General features: G+C 44.8%; 1 protein-coding gene across 2 annotated transcripts; it reads right to left on the bottom strand.

Annotated features, from left to right (window-relative positions):
- Positions 1-534: 534 nt before the first annotated feature.
- Positions 535-17,152, bottom strand: LOC112221214 (sodium-coupled monocarboxylate transporter 1). 2 transcript variants are annotated; one of them, XM_042330831.1, is made up of 15 exons: positions 15,958-17,152; positions 14,514-14,579; positions 14,207-14,258; positions 13,123-13,190; positions 9,093-9,247; positions 8,852-8,992; positions 8,629-8,758; positions 8,344-8,432; positions 7,911-8,023; positions 7,647-7,714; positions 7,465-7,551; positions 7,050-7,243; positions 2,052-2,161; positions 1,549-1,634; positions 535-1,405 (listed from the first exon to the last, which is right to left on the bottom strand). In XM_042330831.1, the coding sequence occupies exons 1-15, from the start codon at positions 16,312-16,314 to the stop codon at positions 1,280-1,282; spliced, it is 1,842 nt and encodes a 613-aa protein (XP_042186765.1). In that variant the 5' UTR covers positions 16,315-17,152; the 3' UTR covers positions 535-1,279. The 2 variants fall into 2 exon arrangements, with proteins under 2 accessions (XP_042186765.1, XP_042186767.1); XM_042330833.1 differs by lacking the exon at positions 15,958-17,152 and adding an exon at positions 15,678-15,916.
- Between the last annotated feature and the right edge of the window lie 1,356 nt (positions 17,153-18,508).

The following is an 18,508-nucleotide window of genomic DNA, read 5'->3' as shown; positions in this document are numbered from 1 at the left end:
TCCGGAAACTTTTGGCATACTAAATATATCCATACTATGCTTCAATTTACATCACAAATAGTACAGTTATTGAGGTTAGTATTCAAACACAGCTATGGTCATTGGTCAGATTAACTTAACTCTCTGTGTAGGCTTACAGTCAGCCAATCAGAACTTTTTGCAGAGCAGTTAAGTTATTATTTAAAATAACTGGTGAAATAACTGGTGGTTGGGAGAGGGGGGAAAAGATGTCTCTTTTTCTCTATGTTTTTTGGATGTTTGCGTATGGTAGGCTGAACCTGCATGTCCAAGTCAGCTGCCAACAAATGCATTAGTAGCATACAGTTGTTGGTTGACCCAATTAATATTGTCACCTTTGTAAAGATGCATGTGAAGCATGCAAGATACAGTTGCATAACTGTTTCCCTCCAAACCCGTCTAGAAATAAGTGTGCATTTGCCTTGTCTAGCTCATTGCCTTGTTTATGAAAACTTGACAATATAAAACAAAATCCCAAAAGAACAATCACAGATAAATCAAGCAAGCAAACAGGTACGCATTTCAGCACAATCTTTATATCCACAAAATTAATATTACATACTGTAAAATGTCTCATATGAGCCTAAAGTGCTGTAAACACAAAATAAATATGATTACATATGAACTGCATATGCTTATTTCTACTGACAATTAAGTTAGATTTACATTATTATATATTGTTTTATCTTAACACATGGTTGAAAAGTCCTACCTTACAACATGTGCTGTATACATTAAAATATTGCTTTACATTGCAGTACCCTTCCATGGCCTAGGTCAGGGATGCTCAGCTACTATTTGAGAAGGTCTGGTGGCTGGATGGATACGATCATTTATTGAGATAGTAACAAACCACCTCACAACACATGGGATCCTAAACTATTCACACCCCTCTTGTTGGTTTAGAGAACATTTTACAGTTTTAAAGCTCATTTCCTGCAATTCTACACATTTTGCCATGTCTTATGTGTGTTCATATGATACTTTAATGACTCTACAAAATCAATGGAGGCCCCCTGGGGGTCGAGGCACCTGGGCAAGTAATCTGGCTATGATAACTATAAGATTTAGATAGCTAGTTAGCCTAACATACATGAGCTAGCTAGTTGATCAACTGTATCAACCTACATTATTACACACTTGGGGTTCCTTCTCTTAGTAATACATTTCATTACAATAAAAGTAGAATGGAAAGGTAAGAGGAAAAATTGTTCTCTTGCAGAACTCCAGTTGACAGAGTGCATTTAGCTTGGTGGCAGCATCACATTTTAGTGACCTTCTCCACATCCTTCTCCACAATGTTAAACTGAGTGTCTTGGAATCCAGCGTTGTTTGATCCCTTATTCAGCTCTGACCCAGCCTTTTCATTTATCTCAGGTTCTGATGCCTGCAGAAGACACACAAAGACCACACCGGGAGCCAGTTAACACAGGCACAAAACATTTAATACAGCTGTAGGCCTATGATATGAGAGAGAGAGAGAGAGGTGGGCTGAGGTGAGGTGAAGTGGGGTGGGGGGAGAAGCTTTACCTCTGAGTCCTTGCCACAACCAGCACAGAATAGATCACTTCTCCTTACAAAGAGATCTGAGCTTAGCTTTTCCTGCTTGCAGCCACCTGGACAGACAACACAGGGAGACCTCACATTTAGCTAACTGCATAAAATATCAATTTGAACCAGCCAAAGTCATTATGCCTAGTGCCAGGAATTTTCCCTTTAACAGACCTGACCAGGAACAACTAGCCCCAGAGTTAAGAGCTTAGTGGTTAAGAGCTTTGGGCCAGTAACCAAAAGTTTGCTGGTTTGAATCCCGAGCTGACTAGGTGAAAAATCTATCTTTGCCCTTGAGCAAGGCACTTGCCATCAGAGTGGCAAAGTGGCATAGGTCATGTAAGAGGCTCTGGATAAGAGTGTTTGCTTAATGACGTAAATGTCAAATGTAAAGTTTGTCCTGGTCAGGTCATGCAGTCAAAAAAAATAATTCATATCATGCACTATGCTGTTAGGGTTGGATCTAAAGGAGGTAGCCTCACCTGTGATAGCGCTTACCACCAATCCCACGATCACAGTCACCAAAGTGCCCAGAAGACAGAAGTACAAGTAGGACAGGGAGTACCAAGAGTCTGCCAGAGCCGGACGGTCACTGTAACAATAAGATGAAGAGTCAGACCTGAGCCCACACTAACACAGTAGCCTTGCGCCAGTAGCCTTGCACATTAGCTTTGTTAAATCAAATCAAATCTTATTTGTCACTTACACGTTTAGCAGATGTTATTGCGGGTGTAGCAAAATGCTTGTGTTTCTAGCTCCAACAGTGCAGTAATATTTAACAACAATACACACAATCTAAAAGTAAAAGAATGGCATTAAGGACTAAATAAATATTAGGATGAGCAATGTCAGAGTGGCAAAGACTAAAATACAGTAGAATAGAGTATACAGTATATAGATATGAGATGAGTAAAGCAAAAATATGTAAACATTATTAGAGTGACTAGTGTTCCATTATTAAAGAGGCCAGTGATTTCAAGTCTATGTATATGGAACAGCAGCGTCTAAGGTGCAGGGTTACGTAACCGGGTGGAAGACGCCTAGTGATGGCTAATTTAACAGTCTGATGGCTTTGAGATAGAAGCTGTTTTTCAGTCTCTCGGTCCCAGCTTTAATGCATCTGTACTGACCTCGCCTTCTGGATGAGAGCAGGGTCAACAGGCAGCGGCTTGGGTGGTTGTTGTCCTTGATTATCTTTTTGGCCTTCCTGTGACATCGGGTGCTGTAGGTATACTGGAGGGTAGGTAGTTGATAGGTAGTTAGTAGGCCACGGTGATGCATTGGGAAGACCGCACCCCCCTCTGGAGAGCCCTGCGGTTTCAGGTGGTGCAGTTGCCATACCAGGCGGTGATACAGCCGAACAGGATGCTCTCAATTGTGTATCTGTAAAAGTTTGTGAGGGTTTTAGGTGCCATGCAAAATGTCTTCAGCCTCCTGAGGATGAAGAGGCACTGTTGTGCCTTCTTCACCACACTGTCTGTGTGGGTGGACCATTTCAGATCGTCAGTGATGTGTACGCCGAGGGACTTGAAGCTTTTCACTTGCTCCACTGCAGTCCCGCTGATTTGGATAGGGGCGTGGCTCCCTCTGCTTTTTCCTGAAGTCCACGATCAGCTCCTTTGTTTTGTCAACCTTGAGTGAGAGGTTATTTTCCTGGTAATCAGGCCTACTATGGTTGTGTCGTCTGCAAACTTGATGATTGTGGCCACGCAGTCATGGGTGAACAGGGAATACAGGAGGATGCTGTGCACGCACCCGTGTGGGGCCCCTGTGTAGAGGATCAGCGAAGAGGTGTCGTTTCCTACCTTCACCACTTGTGGGCGGCCCATCAGGAAGTCCAGGACCCAGTTGCAGTGTGTGGGGTTCAGACCCAGGGCCCCAAGCTTAATGATGAGCTTGGAGGGTACTATGGTGTTGAATGCTGAGATATAGTCAATGAACAGCATTCTTTCATAGGTATTTATCTTGTCCAGATGGGATAGGGCAGTGTGCAGTGCGATGGTGATTGCATCATCTGTGGATCTATTGGGGTGATAAGCAAATTGAAGTGGGTCTATGGTGTCATGTAAGGTAGAGGTGATATGATCCTTAACTAGCCTCTCAAAGCACTTCATGATGAGAGAAGTGAGTGCTACGGGGAGGAAGTCATTTATTTCAGTTACCTTTGCTTTTTTGGGAACAGGAACAATGGTGGACATCTTGAAGCAAGTGGGGACAGCAGACTGGGATAAGGAGAGATTGAATATGTCCTCAAACACTCAAGCCAGCTGGTCTAGGCTGGCAGCCTTGCAAGGGCTAACGCATAAATCTCTTACTCACTTCGGCCACAGAGAAGGAGAGCCCACAGTCCTTGACAGCAGTCCGTGTCGGTGGCACTGTGTTATACTCAAAGCGGGCGAAGAAGGTGTCCGGAAGCAAGACATCGGTGTCTGTGACGTGGCTGGTTTTCCCTTTGTAGTCTGTGGTTGTCTGTAGACCCTGCCACAGCCGTCTCATGTCTGAGCGCTTTCAGTTTAACTGCCATCTATGCACGGTTAATGTAGGTTGTAATAGTCACAGTGGGTACAATATCTCCTATTTACTTCCTGATAAACTATGTCACCATATCAGTATATTCGTCAATGTTATTCTCAGAGGCTACCCGGAACATATCCCAGTCCAGGTGATCAAAGCAATCTTGAAACGTGGATTCCGATTTGTCAGACCAGTATTGAATAATCCTTAGCACGGATACTTCCTGTTTGAGTTTCTGCTGATAGGAAGGGAGGAGAAAAATGGAGTCGTGGTCAGAATTAAAGAAGGGAGGGCAGGGGAGGCCTTGTAGGCATCCCGGAAGTTGTAGTAGCAGTGGTCGAGTGTATTATCAGAGCGAGTACTACAGTCAATGTGTTGATAGAACTTCGGTAGTGTTTTCCTCAAATTTGCTTTGTTAAAATCCCCAGCTACAATAAATGCGGCCTCAGGTTATGTGGTTTCCAGTTTGCTTAAAGTCCAGTGTAGTTCTTTGAGGGCCGTCGTGGTATCAGCTCGAGGGGGAATATACACTGTTGTGACTATAACTGAAGAGAATTCTCTTGGGAGGTAATACGGTCGGCATTTGTTTGTGAGGTATCCTAGGTTGGGTGAACGAAAGGACTTGAGTTTCTGTATGTTATCACAATCACACCATTAGTGGTTAATCATGAAACATACACCCCAGCCTTTCTTCTTCCCAGAGAGTTCTTTAATCCTGTCGATGCTATATACTGAGAACCCAGCTAGCTGAGAACCCTGAGCTCATCTAATTTATTGTCCAGAGACTGAACATTAGCGAATAATATACTTGGATGCGGTGGATGGTGTGCGCCTCCTGAGTCGGACTAGAAGTCCACTCCGAATACCTCTTCTCGTCGGCTGTGTTTTGGATCAGCCTCTGGAATCATTTAATTTGCCCTGGGGGGTACGAACAAGGAATCCAATTCGGTAAAGTCGTATTCCCGGTCGAAATGCTGGTGAGTTACCACCACTCTGATATTAAAAAGTTATTTTCGGGTGTATGTAATAACACAAAACATTTCCTGGAATAATAATGTAAGAAATAACTAACAAAAAAATATATACTACAAAGTTGCTTTGTAGCTAGAAGCAAAGCTGCCCTATCTGTCGGCGCCATCTTGTGAAATCAGACTGACCGCTGCATTTGTCACGCCCTGACCTTAGAGAGCCTTTTTATGTCTCTATTTGGATGGGTCAGGGTGTGATTTGGGTGGGCATTCTATGTGTTGTATTTCTTTGTGTTTGGCCGAGTGTGGTTCCCAATCAGAGGCAGCTGTCTATCGTTGTCTCTGATTGGGAATCATACTTAGGTAGCCATTTTTCCCACATATGTTGTGGGATTTTGTTCTTGTATTGTTGCTGTTGAGCCCTATAAGGCTGTACGTTTCGTTGGTTTTCTCTTTCTTGTTTTTCCTGGTTATCATTAAAGAATATGAGTAACCTACCTCACGCTGCTTCTTGGTCTAATTCCACCAATGACGATCGTCACAGAAGATCCCACCACAAAAAGACCAAGCAGCGTTTTCTGGAGGAGTGGACATGAGAGGAGATACTGGAAGGCAAGGGACCCTGGGTGTAGGCTGGAGAATATCACATTTGTCGAGCTTGAGTGGGCCTTCAGCCAGGACTGATTGTGCCGGCTCAGCGCTCCTGGCCTCCGGTGCGTCTCTTCGGTCCAGGATATCCTGCGCCGGCTCTGCGCACTGTGTCTCCGGTGCGCTTTCACAGCCCAGTGCGTCCTGTGCCAACGCAACGCAGTTGCTGGGCTAGGGTGAGCATCCTTCCAGGATGGGTTGTGCCAGCTCTGCGCTCCAGACCTCCAGTGCGTCTCCACGGCAAGGTATATCCTGTGCCAGCTCCACGAACGAAGCCTCCAGTGATGATCCATGGCACGGAGCCTCCGGGGATGATCCATGGCACGGAGCCTCCAGGGGTGATCCATGGCACGGAGCCTCCAGGGGTGATCCATGGCACGGAGCCTCCAGTGATGATCCATGGCCCGGAGCCTCTAGCGTCGGTCCCCTGTACGGAGCCTCCAGGGGTGATCCATGGCACGGAGCCTCCAGTGAGGATCCATGGCACGAAGCCTCTAGCGTCGGTCCCCTGTACGGAGCCTCCGACGACGGTCCCCAGTCCGGAGCCTCCGGCGACGGTCCCCAGTCTGGAGCCACCAGTGACGGTCCCCAGTCCGGGGCCTGCAACGAGGGTCCCCAGTCCGGGGCCTGCAGCGAGCGTCAACAGTCTGGGGCCTGCAGCGAGGGTCCCCAGCCCGGGGCCTACCACGAGGGTCCCTAGTCCGGGGTCTGCAAAGAGGGTCGCCAGTCCGGGGTTGGTGACGAGGATCCCCGCACCAGAGCCACCACCGAGGATAGATGCCCACCCGGACCCTCCCCTATAGGTTCAGGTTTTGCGGCCGGAGTCCGCAACTTTGGGGGGTACTGTCACGCCCTGACCTTAGAGAGCCTTTTTATGTCTCTATTTGGTTTGGTCAGGGTGTGATTTGGGTGGGCATTCTATGTGTTGTATTTCTTTGTGTTTGGCCGAGTGTGGTTCCCAATCAGACAGCTGTCTATCGTTGTCTCTGATTGGGAATCATACTTAGGTAGCCTTTTTCTCCACCTATGTTATAGGATCTTGTTCTTGTATTGTTGCTGTTGAGCCCTATAAGGCTGTACGTTTCGTTGGTTTTCTCTTTCTTGTTTTTCCTGGTTATCATTAAAGAATATGAGTAACCTACCTCACGCTGCTTCTTCGGCTAATTCCACCAACAACAATCGTCACAGCATTGACGTTTTCATTCAGTGAAACAGAATGTGAGCTCACAAAATCAGGCTGGTTCATAGTTAGCTATAACCAACATAGGACTCTGGAATAAAATTGTGCACTATATGTGGAATAGGGTGACTTTGAAGACAGTGATTATAGAGTGACCGTGAGTAACTCACTCAGGCAGAGGGGTCATTGTTACTGCACTGGTCCATGGGGCCAGGGTGGTGTAGTTCAGGTCCTGTGTGCGGTTACAGCCTGCCACACTGATTGGCAGGGGGTTGGTTTTATCAGCTAAGGGTGGGTATATCTGAGCTCCAATCCCCACCCACAGGGTAATAACAAGGCCCACAATCAGCCCTGTGAGTCCCCCCTGCAATGCACAAGGAAGCCGTCTCAGTCTCACCCATAAAGATACATTACCTTTCTATGTCATTATATTGTCTAGCGTTGTTTTGTATTCAACAACCAAAATCTTTGCATGTCAGAACATTTATAGTGTTAATGGTTAGTAATATATCTTTGAGTAAATTAGTAAATCATTCTTTAAGTATGAATAATGAAAGTGATATGAATAAGATGTGGGATACCTACTGTTGAGTTTGCTGTGCGCCAGAACATGCCTAAGAGGTAAAGCCCAAGAAGAGGGCCACTGATCATTCCAAATATGGACAGGGCTGCCTGAAAAGAGAAAACGTTAGAGACATAAAGTAGAAGTGACAACTACGAGACAGCAGGTGGCGATACGGAGTCACTTCTGATTATAGTTTTCCTACCTGCAGAATGCTCCCCATCAGTGAAGCTATTGCAGCCATCCCAATGCACAAAAATCCGAAGAAAACACCTGGAATAGGTGCAAAGGTAATTAAATATTTCATACACATTTCATGATTATAAATATATTTCAATGCAAAGTATTTTTCCATGCAAAGTATTGACATATAATGTACATACCTCGGCAAATGTCAAACTGACTTTATTTGTGTGACATTACTATTTGAATGAACGCACATATACACAGTGTTTTGTGTGAAACTCACTGAGGCCCATGTTCATCCAGGTCACCTGTTTATCTGTCAGGTTTTTGTACATTGGCCTGATGAAGTCCTCCACAGTGACAGCCACCAGCGCATTGATGCTGGAGGACACAGTACTGAAACAGACGCAATGACAATAGATGAGGCAAAGAGAAAGAGGAGGAATTGCCCTTTGTCTGCAGGGAACTCATGGTTAAACACATTCATTGGTAGGTTAGTTGTAAAAGTAGTGGAAGATTGCATGCATTTGTTAGTGTATACCTGCTATACACAATAGGCGGACCGCGGTCTGGTTCCGAATCCAGAACGGGGAGGGGTTGCGAGGTAGGGGTTTGTTACTATGCTGATAAGTGACTATATCTATCCAGATCTTTGCTACCTGGAAGATTTGTGTCAGCGGACCTTGTCTATTTGGGTTCCCCTGGAGAATACTCACCTCAGTGTACCACTGTATGCTGCCGCAACAAACAACCCAGGGACTCCAGGATAGGCTGCCAGGATGTCCATTACCAGGTATGGAAGCAGCTTGTTTACACACACAACACACACTATTAATCCCACACACAGTCCTGTCCAATTCACACATACATATTAATACACACGTGTACATGTGTGAAGTAGGACAAATATAAGCACCCACCCACTAGCATTCAATAACACTGCCATAGTGCAGCACTGTCCATGCCTGTGTAAGAGCCATAGCTGTCTTACATTTACTGACCTGATCAAGTGCCCCTACATCACCATTGGTGAGTGGATCACAGTTCTTGTAAATGGAGTACATGGTGAGGCCGGAGAACACTGCTAAGCTCACAGTCACCCAGAGACCAATCATATTCACATACAGTGACCTGAGGGTTTAAAAAAAAGCCACTCATATTGCTATTCTTTATTCACAGCTGTTCCTGTATGTTATGACTGTGGAAGGTAGGAGTGCCACTCACAGTTTGGCTTGAGTTAGGGTTTTGCAGGAGATGTAACGCTGCACCTGTGACTGGTTGATGGAGTAGATGGACGCCCACATCACACTGCCACCAACCACGATCGTCCAGAACGTGTGACGCTTCAAAGGGTCTGGATCAAAACTGCATTAGAAGGTATTAAAGTGAAAATTCTCAGCTAACTATAGGGAGTCATACTGTGGTGGTAATTAATCCCTGCATGACGTGTGGACATTTTACTTACTCAAAAAGGTTGAGCCTGCCTCCTTGGTAACAGTCATCCCAGATCTTCCCCAGACCTCCCTGGATGACAGCCCCCCTGGCGATGACGGCCACGAAGCCTGCTAACATGATCACCATCTGGAACACGTCTGTCCATATGACCGCCTTCAGACCTCCCTGAGAACCACAATGCAACATGGAGTCAGGGGAAGGAAGGTATGCTGCAACCTCATGTGCACCAAAGAGGTTTGTTCATGTGTAGGTTTAAGTGTGTTCCCTGACCAGGAAAAAACTGGACCCTACAGTCATAATTGCCCATAACTGGGGCCGAGACTTTTCCCTGCATGAACATGTCATGGGTTCAGGAAAAACATCTGGCCCTGGACAAAGATTCTTTCTGTAATGAGTCCGAAGCGAAGGATATACTGCTTTGTTGAGACAAGGCCCGAATCCATGTCATCTGCGTGAAGTAAAGACAGAGAAAATGGGGGGAGGAGGGCGGTTGCTTTGTAAGAATTAGCCAACGAGTAGGTAAACCACCACTACCACCACTACCCTCCAAATTATTGGTCAACGTGCAACCATTGGAAAACAAACTGGACGATCTACGATTAAGACTATCTTACCAACGGGACAATAGAAACTGTAATATCTTATGTTTCACAGAGACGTGGTTAAACGACGAAAAGGTTAATATAGAGCTGGCTGGCTTCTCCCTGTGTCACGTCTGCTCCTGCTCCTCCCCTCCGGCGTATGACGTCGCCAGAGTACTAACCACTGGTCCTGGGATCTATCATTACGCACAGCTGACATTCATTATTATGAACACCTATGAATCATTACACCCCGCATCAGCAGGACAGAGCAGATATGTCTGGGAAGACGCGTGGTGGGGGTGTGTGTCTCTTTGTCAATAACTGCTGGTGCGCGATTTCTAATATTAAAGAAGTCTCGGGGTATTGTTCGCCTGAGGTAGAGTATCTCATGATAAACTGTAAACCACACTATTTACCAAGAGAGTTCTCATCTATATTATTCATAACCGTCTATTTACCACAAACCGATGCTGGCACTAAGACCACGATCCGTATAAGGCCATAAGCAAACAAGAAAATGCTCATCCAGAAGTGGCGCTCCTAGTGGCAGGGGAATTTAATGCATGCAAACTAAAATCTGTTTTACCTCATTTCTACAAGCATGTCACATGTGATAGCATAGACTGGAAAATGTTCCAGGATTCATCCAATGACATTGAGGAGTATACCACCTCAGCTTCATCAATAGTGCATCGACAACGTCGACCCCACAGTGACCGTACGTACATATCCCAACCAGAAGCCATGGATTACAGACAACATTCGCACAAAGCTAAAGGCTAGAGCTGCCACTTTCAAGGAGCGGGACACTAATCCGGACGCTTATAAGAAATCCTGCTATGCCCTCACACGAAAAATCAAACAGGCAAAGTGTCAATTCAGGACTAAGATTGAATCCTACTACACCGGCTCTGACGCTAGTAGGATGTGTCGAGGCTTGCAAACTATTACGGACTACAAAGGGAAACCCAGACGTGAGCTGCCCAGTAATGCGAGCCTACCAGATGAGATAAATGCCTTGTATGCTCGCTTCGAGGCATGCAACACTGAAGCATGTAAGAGAGCACCAGCTGTTCCGGACGACTGTGTGATCACGCTCTCCATAGACAATGTGAGTAAGATCTTTAAACAAGTCAACATTCACAAAGCCATGGGGCCAGACGGATTACCAGGACGTGTACTCAAAGCAATCGCGGACCAACTGGCAAGTGTCTTCACTGACATTTTCAACCTCTCCCTGACCGAGTCTGTAACATCTACATGTTTCAAACAGACCACCATAGTCCCTGTTCACAAGATAGAGAAGCTAACATGCCTAAATGATTATTGCCCCGTAGCACTCACGTTGGTAGCCATGAAGTGCTTTGAAAGGCTGGTCATGGCTCACATCAACACCCTAGACCCACTCCAAACAGATCCACATATGACGCAATCTCAATCGCACTCCACACTGCCCTTCCCTATCTGGACAAAAGGACCACCTATGTGAGAATGCTGTTCCTTGACTACAGCTCAGTGTTCAACACCATCGTACCCTCAAAGCTCATCACTAATCTAAGGACTCTGTTACAAAACACCTCCCTCTGCAACTGGATCCTGGACTTCCTAACAAGGCCACCCCCAGGTGGTAAGGGTAGACAACAGCACATCTGTCACACTGATCCTCAACACTGGGACCCCTCAGGGTGCCTGCTTAGTCCCCTCCTGTACTCCCTGATCACCCACGACTGCGTGGCCAAGCGCGACTCCAACACCATCATTAAATTTGTTGACAACACAACAGTGGTAGGCCTGATCACCGACAATGATGAGACTTCCTATTGGGAAGAGGTCAAAGACCTGGCATTGTGGTGCCAGGAAAACAACTTCTCCCTCAATGTGAGCAAGACAGAGGAGCTAATCGTGGACTATAGGAAAAGGAGGGCCAAACAGGCCCACATTAACATCAACGGGGCTGTAATGTAGGGGGTTGAGCATTTCAAGTTCCTTGGTGTCCACATCAACAACAAACTTTCATGGTCCAAAGACAGGCACGGCGACACCTTTTCTCCCTCAGCAGACTGAAACGATTTGGCATGATTCCCCGTATCCTGCACCACCGAGAGCATCCTGACCGGTTGCATCACCGCCTGGTATGGCCAAGCTTCCTGACGTCCGGGACCTATATACTAGGCGGTGTCAGAGGAAGGCCCAAAAAATTGTCAAGACTCCAGTCACCCAAGTCATAGACTGTTTTTTCTGCTACTGCACGGCAAGCGGTACCAGAGCGCCAAGTCTAGGACCAAAGGCTCCTTAACAGCTTCTACCCCCAAGCCATAAGACTGCTGAACATTTGAAATTTTATAGTAGATATTTCTTAACTCTATTTCTTATTGGTTCAGGGCTTGTAAGTAACCATTTCAGGGCTTCTAAGTAAGCATAAGGTTGTATTCGGCGCATGTGACAATACAATTTGACAACCTTGGGTTGTGCCGTGGCGGAGATCTTTGTGGGCTATACTCGGCCTTGTCTCAGGATGGTAAGTTGATGGTTGAAGATATCCCTCTAGTGGTGTGGGGGTTGTGCTTTGGCAAAGTGGGTGGGGTTACATCCTTTCTGTTTGGCCCTGTCCGGGGGTATCATCGGATGTGGCCACAGTGTCTCCTGACCCCTCCTGTCTCAGCCTACAGTATTTTTGCTACAGTAGTTGTCGTGTCGGGGGGCTAGAGTCAGTTTGTTATATCTGGAGTACTTCTCCTATCTTATCCGGTGTCCTGTGTGAATTTAAGTATGCTCTCTTTAATTCTTTCTTTCTCTCTCTCAGAGGACCTGAGCCCTAGGACCATGCCTCAGGACTACCTGGCATGATGACTCCTTGCTGTCCCCAGTCCACCTGGCCGTGCTGATGCTCCAGTTTCAACTGTTCTGCCTGCGGCTATGGAATCCTGACCTGTTCACCAGACGTGCTACCTGTCCCAGACCTATTATTTTACCATGCTGGTCATTTATGAACATTTGAACATCTTGGCCATGTTCTGTTATAATCTCCACCCGGCACAGCCAGAAGAGGACTGGCAACCCCTCATAGCCTGGTTCCTCTCTAGGTTTCTTCCTAGGTTTTGGCCTTTCTAGGGAGTTTTTCCTAGCCACCGTGCTTCAACACCTGCATTTCTTGCTGTTTGGGGTTTTAGGCTGGGTTTCTGTACAGCACTTTGAGATATCAGCTGATGTACGAAGGGCTATATAAATACATTTGATTTGATTTAATGTCTACTTGTTAAATGTTGTTAATTTCTTATTGTAAATGCAATTGTTTGTAATATAGTTTAAGCTCTGTGTTGGACCCGAGGAAGATTAGCTGACATTATTGTGTCAGCTAATTGGGATCCTAATAAATATTCAATATTAAAATATGTATTGTCATAGCGTGAAGGAGTTGATTGCTGATTGGTGAGTGAGATCTGATGAACCACTGACCAGGGTGCAGTAGATGATGCACACCACCCCAGTGGCCACCAGCACTCCCCAGAGGTTCAGCCCTGTGACTGAAACACACACAAGTACAGACCCATTTACACAGCTTTTCCAAATAATACTAATAATACTGTTTCCATGACCTGAAACAAATAGATAAACGCAACATGTAAAGTCTTGGTCAGATCTTTCATGAGCTGAAATCAAAGCTCCCAAAAATGTTCAATATGCTCAAAAAGCGCTCCACAAATTTGTTTCCATCCCTGTTAGTGAGCATTTCTTCTTTGCCAAGATAATCCATCCACCTGACAGGTATAGCATATCAAGAAGCTGATTAAACAACATGTTCCTTATACAGGTGCACCTTGTGCTCTGGACAATAAGAGGCCACTCCAAGTACAGTTTTGTCACACAACACAATGCCACAGATCAGGGAGTGTGCAATTGGTATGGTGGCTGCAGGAATGTTGCCAGATTATTTAATTGTAATTTCTCTACCATAAGCTGCCTTCAACATAATTTTGGGGAATTTGGCTTTACATCCAACCAGCCTCACAACCACAGACCACGTGTGTTGTGTGGGCGAGCGGTTCGCTATTGTCAACATCATGAACAGTGTGCCCCATGGTGGTGGGGTTATGGTATGGGCAGTCATAAGCTACGGACAACGAACACAATTGCATTTTATCGATGGGAGGCCCATTCTTTTTAAGGTATCTGTGACCAACAAATGCATATCAGTATTCTCAGTCATGTCAAATCAATTGACTGTTTACCTTATGAACTGTAACTCAGTAAAATCTTTGAAATTGTTGCATGTTGCGTTTATATTTTTGTTCAGTATAGATACATATGAATTCCCTGTGATATTATCACTTAGCCTAACAACATCTGCATATCCTCTTTCGTGCTGCATCAATTGGTAAGCAACTAGACAATACCTTTATTGGCAGGTCACAGACCAATTTAATTAGCTAAAGATTTATCATCAGTTTGGTCCAGAGATTGACCTTCTGTCAACAGTCAGATAATAATATTATTTTGATTCATTAAAGGACATTACAGAGATACTTTGCATATGACTTACTTTGATTGAGAGCAAGAGCTGGGGCGTAGATGACCATACCAGTGTACAGGGCCTGAAACAAAATCCGCCATTAGTTGATGGATGTAAACATATGCTTGATGCACATTCATAAAGTGGAATGTTTACCTTAGATGCCCAGATGGCTCCTGAAATCAGGCAATGGAAAAAAGGACAAGGACAAATGTTGCCATTTTCTGTAGTTAATGCATTATTGAGATTTTTGTTTCCAGCATATCCTTTGGAAAACATTAGCTTCATTAAGATCTACCCTTTTGCCCCATTTTCATGATGTTAACTGAATATTTACCGTTTGTATGATGTACATGGTGGTCCCGATCACCCGAATCAACTTGTTGAAACGCATCTCCAGATACTAGAGAGAAAATAAACATTTCAGTCAAACCTGGCATGATTTCATTGGCTTTTTACACTTGTAAATCTTTTTTCCTAGTCAGGAAGTGATGATGAAGAAAGATTCATAGACTTTTCAGTAGTCTGTCTATCTGCAGGTCTACATCTGTTTTGTTCAAGTCATAAATGGTTGCAGGTTGATGTTTATTGGGATGAATCTTGTCCTGGAGGCAGATCTGAGCGATATCCACTGGATGTGCCAGCCAACCTGCTAAATGGTTGCTTGGTGCACAAAACTAATTAAATACCTGTAATTACTTTTATAGCAACTAGTCACATATTTTTAGGAGGTAAAGTCCCCAGATGCTGAATGTAACAGATGTAACATCTTGGCACCCCTCCTGGATTAGATTGTTTTCACGGATCACTGATTAATTATTAGTTACAATACAACTGCAGGCGCAGCAGTCTAAGGCTGCATTACTACAGATCCTGGTTCGATACCGGGCTGTGTCGCAGCCGGCCGTGCCCGGGAGACCCATGAGGCGACACACAATTGCCCCAGTGTCGTCCGGGTTAAGGGAGGGTTTGGCCGGCCGGGATGTCCTTGTCCCATCGCGCTCTAGCGACTCCTGTGGCAGGCTGGACGCATGGACGCTGACACAGTCGCCAGGTGTACGATGTTTCCTCCGACACATTGGTGCGGCTGGCTTCCGGGTTAAGTATGCATTGTGTCAAGAAACAGCGGGGCTTGGCGGGGTTGTATTTCGGAGGATGCACGGCTCTCGACCTTCGTCTCTGCCGAATCCATATGGGAGTTGCAGCGATGGGACAAGACCGTAACTACCATATGGGGAGAAAAAGGGGTAAAAAAAAATTACAAATAACAAAAAAATACAACTGCTGGACATTTTAGAGCAAACCCTCTCATGTTCACCCCCTAGCTATCATCTTAATTCATACCCCTATAACTTTATCTCAGTCCACCTTGCCTGCACTTGCTGTTTGACTGATAGGAATCATCAAGCTATTTGCACCTCAAATGTTGTAATGTATTTGACATACTGTGTATGTATTTGACCCAGGTGGGTCTGACCCAGCCTGGTATATCTTACAGTACCTCGTAGGTGCTGGTGATGCCCAGGTGGATCTGACCCAGCCTGGTATACAGGTGCTGGTGATGCCCAGGCGGGTCTGACCCAGCCTGGTATATCTTACAGTACCTCGTAGGTGCTGGCGATGCCCAGGTGGATCTGACCCAGCCTGGTATATCTTACAGTACCTCGTAGGTGCTGGTGATGCCCCGGTGGATCTGACCCAGCCTGGTATATCTTACAGTACCTCGTAGGTGCTGGTGATGCCCAGGTGGATCTGACCCAGCCTGGTATATCTTACAGTACCTCGTAGGTGCTGGTGATGCCCAGGCGGTAGAAGAGAGGGACGAAGATTTCAGCGGTGATGATGGACATGATGGCATAGGAGATGCCAAATATCCAGAAGGCCGCCCCAAACCGATAGGCCTCTGCTGGAGTGCCGATCACGGTGATGCCAGACATGAAGCTGGCAGTGAGGGACATGGCGACGGGCACCGCTGTCATCTGACGGCCCCCCAGCAGAAACTCATCGCTGCTGGTGTTCTTGCGGCCCCGGATGGCTTGGAACAGGCCGATGCCGGCCGCCCCCAGTACTGTCCCCACAAACACCACATAGTCCCACACAGAGAACGAGGCCACTGGGCCCCCTGTACCCGTCGTCATGGTTAATGAGTACAGAAGAGATCCCTCCGGCAGAGACCAACACTTATCTAATCTTCACTATCTAACCACTTTCACCCACTGGTCACCACTTAGATCTTACAGGTTGAATGTTAGGCAATGTTGCTAATGTTTAATTTCCTTTCTTTCCAATGGAGACTATTTTTCCTATTTTATTTACAATTGAATCAGATAAATGGTATGTGAATTACAGAACAGGTGTAGCATTGATATTTAACTTTCACTAAGTAGAAAAGGAATGTTTGATTTGATCAAGAATGTCAAATAAATCAATTTTGTTCAAATTGAGTACAACCTTTTTTCAGTATTCCAAGAAAACAAAACAATAGCAAATAAATTCTCAGTCAACTAGATAAGCACCTCAGAAATGTATTCATGCAGATAACATGTTTGGATTATTGCAGTTCTTTGACACTTACAATAGACATCTACAATTGAAAGAAACATCCTTATACAAACGTCTGAGAATTCCAAGAACAAATGTCCAATATTCCTATTTGTTAAGTCTTCCGTACTTGTTGAGGTTGAATAAAGTTGAGAATTACTAGAAATGCATCCTCCTGTTTAGCAAGACTTCCTTTTGTGGTCCCCTTATCCTAACAAAAGCATGGAAGAACACACTCTTGGTGTCGGCTAACCATAAACACACCTTTAGTTAATCATCACCCAAGGACAAACTATACAGAATTCACTGCACTGCCTACCAAGATTCTAAAACGGAATGATCATTATATCTGACTTGATGAAGTGTGTTTGGCCCTCCTTCCGATCTACCATTAAATAGAACGGTTGGTATAGTTCTAGTGGTAGAACACCATGTATGGTCTGCCTGACACAGTTGTGACTTTCAAAAGCATGAAAAGGGTTCTGCAACAAGAAATCCTCCAGTACTTATGGACTCCAATACCAGATTGCTCAACATTTGACTGATTAGACGTTCCAGAGAAGCAAAGTCATCTTTGAGAAAAATAATGCAGTCATAAATCAACCATAAAACATAGTCATAAATCAGCCATAAAACATAGTCATAGATCAGCCATAAATAAGTCATTCCATTCCATTGCACGAGTCAGTAGGTTGGAAAAACAATTATAGTACATATAGATATAAGCACTTGTAGAAAGAGAAGATAATGTCCAGTTTTTAGGAACATATGGATACTGGATCACTCAAGGACTCAAACTGTAATGCTCCTATCCACAGATTGCATTCATTTCAGTAACATTTGTTTTAGTGTGAAATGTTGGATAGGGCACCATCAAAAAAAAGTCCTCTCAGTTATAACCTTACACGAATATGAGAGAGAGGGATAATCCTCTCTACAATCATTAACTTCAAACGAAAATACTTGGAGATAAGGGACCATCCAGGATTGGTGTAAAACTGTTGGACGGATGGATATCTGTTCCCATCGATGCAGTAGATTATTACATGTTCTGGAAGGCAGCGTAGAGGGCTTACTACATGCCAATCAAGCATGTAGATTTTACAGTTGGGTTACGTTTATTTAAGATTGTGTAAAAAGAAATCAAGGAGAAAGCCAACATGGCATTTGGACATTGGGTCAGACAAGAAGACTTGGTATAATATGAAAGATTTCAGATAAAAATAAGCCTGATAGAACAGGGAGACTTGACATCTGAAAGCTACCCGCTGGGCAGACGTCAGTTCAACTTCAACTCTCTTAGAACCCCTTTGGAACGTTTTTTTCTTCTGATGTCCCCAAAGGAGAACTATTTTTGTTCCAGGAAGAACCATTTTGGGTTCCATGTAGAACCCTCTGTGAAAAGGGTTCTACCTTGAACCAAAAGAGTTCTACCTGGAAACAAAAAGGGTTCTCCTCTGGAGACAGACGAATAACCCTTTTAGGTTCTAGATAGTGTCATTTTGATTTATATTTGGTTGAGTTGTCAACTAATGTGAATTCAATGTGAAATCTACCAAAAATGTCGTTGGATTTAGGTTAAAGATTGGTTGAAAAAAATACAAAATTCATAGTTTTCCACATTGATTTGGTCGAAATGAGGTGGAAACAACATTGATTCAACCAGTTTTTGCCCAGTGGGTACTTCTGACTACAAGATTTACTTTAATCAGTCATGACCAGGTGTTCAGATTAAGTTAGGAACAGAACATTCATTGGCTTTGAGCCTACTCCTGAGGAACACTGAACAAT

The sequence above is a fragment of the Oncorhynchus tshawytscha genome, linkage group LG02 (assembly GCF_018296145.1).
Source record: "Oncorhynchus tshawytscha isolate Ot180627B linkage group LG02, Otsh_v2.0, whole genome shotgun sequence".
Taxonomy (NCBI): domain Eukaryota; kingdom Metazoa; phylum Chordata; class Actinopteri; order Salmoniformes; family Salmonidae; genus Oncorhynchus; species Oncorhynchus tshawytscha.
The sequence above is the reverse complement of the archived record's forward strand: the minus strand, read 5'-3'. Positions and strand labels throughout refer to the sequence as shown.

Coding starts and splice junctions, on each gene's coding strand:
- LOC112221214 (XM_042330831.1), bottom strand. CDS start 16,314: ATGACGACGGGTACAGGGGGCCCAGTGGCCTCGTTCTCTGTGTGGGAC. Junction 13,191..14,206: donor AGCTCTTGCTCTCAATCAAA/GTAAGTCATATG, acceptor TGTGTGTTTCAG/TCACAGGGCTGAACCTCTGG. Junction 1,406..1,548: donor GTTGTGGCAAGGACTCAGAG/GTAAAGCTTCTC, acceptor TGTCTTCTGCAG/GCATCAGAACCTGAGATAAA.